Raw genomic sequence first — 7,655 nt, forward strand, 5'->3', positions numbered from 1 at the left:
TTGGCCAGGTGTAAATCCCTGGTCCCTGGGTGCTCACTGTGGCACCTGGAGGGGCTGAATACCCACGCGGGTGCCCACCCTGGATGCCCACTCCTGGGAGCAATTCTCGTATCCCGGCTCCGTGCTCCTTCCCCGAGTTAACGTAGTCATTTCAGAGAAAGGCCGATGAATAACCACTGTTGACTCAGGTGGGTCAGCGTCTGCCCCGGATGGGGTCGATGCCCGGCCCCGAGCAAACCCTGCCGGCTCCGCTCCTCCTCCAGCCCGAACACCTCTCCGGCTCCCAAGGTCAGGGCGACTCGGGGGTAAACACCCACGCTTCCAGCCTGGGCTTGCCAGCCAGGTTTTCCTCCTCCAGCCACAGAGCCCGTTCCTGTGTGGGCACAGGCACAGGCAAAACTGAAATGGGGGGTGGGAGGCTGAAACACAGAAAACAAATATAGCAGAGAGCCCACACAAGACTCCTGCAGCCGAGGGTGCCCAGAAAGCTGCGGGGTGGCTGATGGCTGGCACAGTACCGAGGGAAAAGCTGCTTACAACACACCTGGCAGAGGAGAGGTTTGGGTTTTCCCCTGCCAGTAACTGGACGGCCAGAGTGGCGAGTGTTGCAGAGTTTAGGTTTATTTCACAGATATGTCCATCAAAAATTAAATACCAAGTTTTGCCTTTTTTTTTTAACACTGAACAAATATGTACAAAATATGAACAATGTGAGGTATAAAACCACAAGACTTTTAAAGAAAACTAGTATGTACAGAAGCAGATACGCGTACGATAGGCATTATCTTCCCATGGCTGTGTGCCTCACTTATGCCCTGCAGCTGATGCCAGTTTCTGTCATGCAGCAGGGCCCTATCACTCCCTGCATTTTCTTCTCAAATATGAAATCCATAAAAAACAGTGCTAGAGATTTTAAAGGAGAAAAATATTTTTTTTCTGCAAATAGAACCATCCAAACTGTGAGGCAAAAATCTCAAAAATCTGAGAAGGCACATTTCATCTCACACAAGAAGAAAAAGGAATCTGTCTGACAACTCTACCTGACAAACAGAAGGATGTCTCAGTAGAGAGCACATAAAAGCGTGTGAGTATAAGGCACTTCTTGGGATTGTCAAATCCCTCCCTATTTCACAGAACATGATTCTCTGCTTACAAAGGGCGTTTAAATTAATCTATTTGAAGTACATTTGTTTACACGTATAAAGGACTTAGTCCTGCAATCCATACTCACTTCCATACTAGATAAGAGTTTTGCCTGATCACTGACAGCAGCTGATTCAGACCCTCTCCACCACCATAAGTAAGAACACGGTGCAGGATTATATTCCAGTTAGAACAGTGATTATTGTACAAACATATCTTAGAAAAAATTAAATACAAACCATGGTCCTTTAACCAAATTAGAGATGCCAAAACTGAACTTTTTGCAGAAAATACGTCTTTCTTTCTCTGCTTGTTATAAAATTAGTCTATTTGGTGATGCTTTTTTCTTTCAATGCAACGGTGAAAGTTTTCTCCTGCAGCACAATATTCTTTCAAACCAGCCCCTGGTAAAGTGCAAGCCGAGTTAGGTCCGCTCTCTGCATGGGACTGTTAGTGGGCAGCTGTGTAATAGCCTTTATCGCCTTCAATGTCCACTTCTTGGTCAGAGTCATCAGAGACATCTGACTCCAGGTCCTCCTGTGAGGCTGGTGAGGGGGTGTACTGTGAGCCATCCAGAGAGACCTCCTTACCCTTCTGCTCGGGGCTCTGGCAGCTCTCCGGCCTTTGGTCACTGTGACTGTCAGCACCTTCTACTTCTTCCTTTTTGGTGGCCTGGGGGTTCTCCTGCAATGAAACAATCCTGCTTGGTACAGAACTACAGGCCACAGAGACAGGAGGCCCAGGAATTCCAGCTGTGCTGGTAGGAAAACCACCTTGCAGAAAAAGGCAGGTGTCCTGCTACCTCCCTGGCCTCCTGCCTATAAAGCTTCCCAAGAGGGACAGGGCCGGGTGAGGGCTCTGATCCCACTCCCTCACAGCCACAGGGACTGCTGCCATGAATAAGGCTCCTTGGCGATGGTTATCGCAGCCACTTCAAAAGAGTCAGGAGCTGCTGGAGCCCAGGAACCTCTGAACTTTTGTCTTTAGCAAAGCAAATGTTTATTATGAGTCTACAAACACCGACACACCGCTTCCTCCTGCCCTGATCTTTCTTTAATTACGCCCGACAGCAAGAGGAGGGAGGTTGAATCCATCAGTGGTCCAAAAGCAAATGGAAAAAAATTACTAATTAAGCTAAAACTCAACTTTAAAACACTCACCACTAAAACCAAACCAAACCCCTGTTTGTGAAGGCAAGAGTAGCCCTGTGTTGGCACCTGTCCGGAGAGCCCAGTCCCCTAAGGGGGCATGAAATGCTACGTGAAAGAAAAAGCAGGCAGAGACATGTACCCATGATATAAGCGGGCTTGGAGAAATGGATGTGACTGAATGAAAAGGAGGAAATGACTTAAAATGGCCGAGATCCCAAGCGAGCTCTCTGGACACTGTGGCATGGGCTGGGCCCTAGGCGGCCTCTTGCCAGAATAATAGGACTTTATTAAAAAATCAAATGAAGATTGAGTTAAACTCAGGCAAAGGTCACAGAAAAGACTTATCTAGAGCATGGTACTGTGATTAGTTTTCTTTTCTTTTTACTTTGATATTAAAGGCGAATTTGCCAGTAAAATGTGCATCCATGTCACACTCACTGAAGCCAGACTCAGGCCAAAATGTTGGAATTTTTCAAAAATATTTGAGCCAAGGGACCTCACTTTTGCTGAGTCCCTATGTGCCATAAAACCCCCTAAATAATTATCTGCTTGAGCATGATTTCTAAGGGAAGGGAAACTGCTTTAACTTCTTACACTCCTACACTGTAACTGCTTGTGAAAGGAAGGTTAAAAACTACTCAATTTTCCATGTGGCTCCTCAAAACAAACAAGGTAGTTGTACCTGCTTTCTCCCAATGTTAGCAAAATACATCAACCTGTGTTTATTAAGAGAGGGCATTTTAAAACACCGGTTAATATTCTCAAAAAAAAAGTGCCTAAGTAATTTACTGACAATTACTTATCTTCTCCACATTAATTGGCTAAACAACATATGGGTTTACAAAACAATTACCGTGGAGTTTTAATAGGTGGTGTGTGAAACTCGGGCTTAATTGATATAGGAACTGCATTAGAAGCTTTTAACATTAGTGCTGCCTGAACGAGCCCTCATGGATTCCAGCATGACTATTTGTCTTTTTAATCAAGGTGAAGAGGTTAAACTGCCTTTCAGATGACTTCTGCATACAACCTGGAATAGGCGAGCACGGCGTAAGATAAGACAATTAAAATACTTATTTCTATAGAAACAGAAACATCTACGTACCTGCTTTAGACGCCTCCATTTGGCTCTGCGATTCTGAAACCAGGTTTTGACCTGAGCAACGACAATGAGAAAAGGTGCGCGGTAGTCTTGGAGCCAGTTAGTGCCCGGAGCCTTACCCAAGCCACAAGCAAAAAGCAAGAACCTGCCAAAAACCCCATCCCGCCGACCCCGAGTCGGGCGGGTGCCCGAGAGCGATGCACGACAGCAGCTGCACGGCGGCGGGGCCTGGAGCGAGCGGGAAGGGGGTGCGGTTCCCCGGGGCGGGGGCACGGCCTCACCTGCCTCTCGCTGAGCTGCAGCATCTTGGCCAGGCGCTTCCTCTCCGGCGGGGAGAGGTATTTCTGCGTCTCGAACTTCTTCTCCAACTCGATGGTCTGGTCGTTGGAGAAGCGGACCTGCCCCCCCTTCCTCTTGTGCAGCGGCCGCTGGATGAAGGGGCTCCACAGCAGCGGCTTCCCTACAAACAGAGGCACAGCGCCGAGGGTCACTGGCCGGCCGCGGACAGGACACGCGTGACTGGGGAGCCCCTGCCCCGCCCGGGCCCAGGCCTGGTAGCGCACCGGGTCCAGGGCTCGCTAATTTCCTTCGCCTGATTTTATTTCTCTCAGTTCCTACTCTGATCTTTCCCCTCTCTGATTTTTTCCCCTCCGCCAAACGGAGAGACCAGTTAAAGTCACTTTACGGGCTTTGGCAACGTTTCCGTCAATGTGTTTCCTGTTGGTCTATCTCGCAAAGAAAGAGACAAAAAAAAAAAAAAAAAAAAAAAAAAAAAGACCTTTGCTTCCTTCTGCTCTTTCTCTGCGATGCCCTAAAGAAACCGTCTCCCTTTCTCTGAGCCAATGCCCGGGTCTCTGCGGACAGCGGGGACATCGCGGGGCTGGGCCGGGGTGGGGTGATGCGCCAATAGGAGGGCACTGGGCTTCTAGGAAGAAGAGCCCGCAGGTCCGCCACCCTCGGCTGGGGTTTGCCCGCCAGAGGCCGCGGGGTGCCCGCCAGGCTGACCCGGGGCCGGATGAGGGGCGAGGCGGTGCAGGCAGCGACACGCCGGGGAACCGGCCCCGCTGCGGAGCCACGGCCGCGTCCCGGGGCAGGAGGCTCCGTCCAGTGCTACTGAGTCACGCTGTTTGTCTTTCTGCCTGCACCCTTTGCAATTTGCTGCATTGTTTTTCGAGATTTTGCTTGCGTCAGGCTTTAGTAATTCTGGTGCAAAACAGACTCAAAAAATAGGAAGCAACTGGTTATTTTAGCTGTCATAAAGTCACATCCCACACAGAGGAAATGAACAATATCAGAAAAACGGATCCCGGCTATCAGAAGTCGAGTGTTTCCTGAATTTGTCTGTATTGAGGATGTCGATAAAGTAATCAGCAATGTGCACGACTCCCGGGGAAGAGCCTGCTTCAGGCGGCCAGGAAAACACTTAACAGCTTCTGAAACCAGATTTACTCCTATCGAGAGCTCAAGGTTTCCTGTATGAACGGAAAGGGTCAGCCTCTTTCACTGCACAAATGTGGTGAGTCAGGTCCAGTTTTGCAATCACTAAGAACAAGTGCTGCAGCCCGGGCACGGGGCTCAGCCCCCGCAGAGGGGTCGCTTCCCCCGGCCAAAGGCGAGAAGTAGTCGCCGGGGCCCCCGACCCGGCCCGGCCCGGCCCGAGCCGACCCGCAGAGGAACCTCGGGGGCCCCAGCGAGTGGAGCCGGCCTCCCGGCTGTTTTTCAAGTCATCCGGCAGGAAAGACTGAGATCTGCCATGCGATCTCCAAGCACAATTAAAACTCCCCACCAAAACCACACGCGACATTACTAAGGACACTCTCAGAGTCACTTGGTTTGAAGGAAAACAAATCTGAGTCACCGCGGCCGCGTACTGTGGTCTCGCTGTCAGACCCGGAGCAAGGCACGTCTCTAATTTACTGTAAATCAGACGGGGACCGGAGAGAGCCGGGGGAATAGAGAGAAGCGGCAGGGCGGGCGGGAAAGGGGACCGCTTTCGGGCACTTTCCATTTATCCCTGCCCCGACGGCGGGATGGGGACGGGACGAGAGCTGCGCCGCAACCGGGGAGGGCGGAGGGGGGCACATGGCTTACCCAGGGGGTCCTGCCGGATCAGGGCGTGCGCGTAGTCGCCGACGGCGCGGGGGAAGGAGTAGAGGGGCCCGGCGTAGGCGCCGGTGCCATAGGTGGCGGCGAGGTGGTGGGAGAAGGCCGGATGGACGGGGGTCGGCTCGTAGATGGGGGTCCGGTACGGGGACACCAGGCTGGTGAAGGAGGAGTTGGGCGACGGCAGCGTCGGCGGCGGCGGGGCGGGCAGGGAGTGGGGGGCCGGGGCGGCGGCGGGGCCGCGGCCCAGGATGTCCTCGATGTAGAAGGGCGTGGGGTGCGCGGGCTGGAGCAGCGGCGTGGGCGCGTACAGCGGGACGCCGACGCCCAGGGCCGCCGGCGCCGCGCCCGGCGGCTGGTACTGCATGGCGCGGTCGCCGCCCGCGCACCCCCGCGCCCCCGGCCGCCCCTGCGGAAAGCCGGCCCCGACCGCGGCAGCTGGGTGCTGGCACCGCCGCCGCGGGTTTCTCTGGGCTCGGGTTACCCTTCGATAGGTTTCTATTGGCGCGGGGCGGAGCCCGCGTGGTCTCTGTCCCCTTCCTGCCACGGCGCCGTCTGGCCAATGAGCCCGGCCAGGGAAGGGGGAAACCACCCCCCGCCGGCAAACTCTCCCGCCTCCTCGAGCGAACTCCCCGCGGCGCCAATCAACCACCGCCGCAGGCCGGGGGAACCCAGGGCAGCGGGGCGCGATCTGTCGCCCGCCGGGCCCCGACGGTACAGGAGCCCCGGCGCTTCCCGCAGCGGTTCCCGCTCTCTGCTGGCACACGGCACAGCGTCAGCCGGTGCTCGGGCTTCCCCGTGGGGATGCGCGCTGACCCCTGCAGCGTGGCCCCGGCGCGGACCGAGGGAGGAGGCAAGAAGCGGACGGCCACCCCCGACCCGGTCCGGGGACCTCTCTCTTGGAAAAGTCCGCGCGCACGCCCGGCCTGACTGCGTGGACCGGGAACGAGTGGGGGGAGTGCGTGGGCGGCGGGGCCGCACCGGCTCCTCAGGCTGCTCAGGACAGAGCCGAGAGCACGGCGTGGCGAAGCAGGAAGTGGCGCCGCGCTGCTCGCGTCCCGCCTGGCACCGACGGCCGGCACCGGGCGGCATACTGGGGGGCGATGAGGCGGCCGAGGGCCGCGCGGGACTGGGGACCCAGTGCCCGACAGCCCGGGCTGGGAAAGCGGCATGACGGCCCGAGCAGCGCCACCTGGGCTCCATCTATTAGATTTTTAAGATCCCGCCGGGTGATGCCCCCTGCCCCGCAGCCCCCAGCGGGTGACACGCGCTCTGTCCGGGCGTCGCCGACTCCGCTCCGCAGGGCCGCCCCTCGCCAGCACCGCTGTCGGCCAGACTTGGGCGAGGAGTGGTGGGAGGTGTGAGGAACGGGCAGCGACCCCCGCTCTGCCCGCACCCCTCAGGCACCCGGGGCCTCGCCCCGGCGGCAGCGGCTGGCACAGCCTCTCCTTCTCCCTGTCCGTGCGAGCGGAGACGACAGGTGCACCCTGCGTGTCCGCGGACCCCGCCGTGTCCCGTCTCCCTCACACCCCCCCGTGCTGACAGCGAGCACGGAAAGCTGTTAAGGAATAGCAGGTGCTGGTATAACTCTGCTTAAAAAAAAAGAGAGGAAAAAAAAAAGAGAAAGGTCTCCAGTTCAAACCCACGAAGATCTTAATAACTAAGAGGCTCAGAGCAAGACGAAAGGGTGTTGGTGAAATGAAAAACAACAAAAAAAAATATATCTATTTTAATAATACAGAGAGGTTGGGTTTTCTTTTACTTCACATTGTTAACAAATGCCAAAACTCACCTTTAAAGCGTGGTCTTGTGTCTTGTAAATATCAGGTACACGTAAAGCGAGCTGACAGTTTTGATTATTTTTTCTCTGTGTTCAGTCTCCCAGGCATTGCTCTTTCCAAGGGGTTTAGTTAATGTTTTCATCTGGAAGTGTTGGATTTGCAGCTTGATTTACTTAATAAATGTACAGTAAACCGATGACCTGTTGCCCTCTGGAATAACGACGTGAATGATATGAGGCAGCAGAATGGAGGGCCCCCACAATATTTTACAAGCTGTCGATTCAAAATCTTGAGAACAAGTTTATGCAAAAAGAAAAAAAATATTTTGCTGTATTATTGGAAAACAAATAAATAGAGGAAGAGATTATTCTTTTC

The 7,655-nt window shown here is 54.3% G+C and overlaps 1 protein-coding gene across 1 annotated transcript; it reads right to left on the reverse strand.

Annotated features, from left to right (window-relative positions):
- Window positions 1-600: 600 nt before the first annotated feature.
- On the reverse strand, window positions 601-6,143 carry HHEX (hematopoietically expressed homeobox). Its single transcript, XM_068197681.1, has 4 exons — window positions 5,488-6,143; window positions 3,678-3,856; window positions 3,400-3,450; window positions 601-1,827 (listed from the first exon to the last, which is right to left on the reverse strand). Exons 1-4 carry the CDS (start codon window positions 5,864-5,866, stop codon window positions 1,594-1,596), a joined length of 843 nt encoding a protein of 280 aa, XP_068053782.1. The 5' UTR covers window positions 5,867-6,143; the 3' UTR covers window positions 601-1,593.
- Window positions 6,144-7,655: the final 1,512 nt, after the last annotated feature.

The sequence above is a fragment of the Anomalospiza imberbis genome, chromosome 8 (assembly GCF_031753505.1).
Source record: "Anomalospiza imberbis isolate Cuckoo-Finch-1a 21T00152 chromosome 8, ASM3175350v1, whole genome shotgun sequence".
Taxonomy (NCBI): Eukaryota; Metazoa; Chordata; class Aves; order Passeriformes; family Viduidae; genus Anomalospiza; species Anomalospiza imberbis.

What these genes read in the sequence shown, in the direction of transcription:
- HHEX (XM_068197681.1), bottom strand. Translation starts at nt 5,866, where the DNA reads ATGCAGTACCAGCCGCCGGGCGCGGCGCCGGCGGCCCTGGGCGTCGGC. An exon ending in GATCCGGCAGGACCCCCTGG is followed by an intron (nt 3,857 to 5,487) that starts GTAAGCCATGTG and finishes CTCTGTTTGTAG; the next exon opens with GGAAGCCGCTGCTGTGGAGC. An exon ending in AATGGAGGCGTCTAAAGCAG is followed by an intron (nt 1,828 to 3,399) that starts GTACGTAGATGT and finishes GTTTCATTGCAG; the next exon opens with GAGAACCCCCAGGCCACCAA.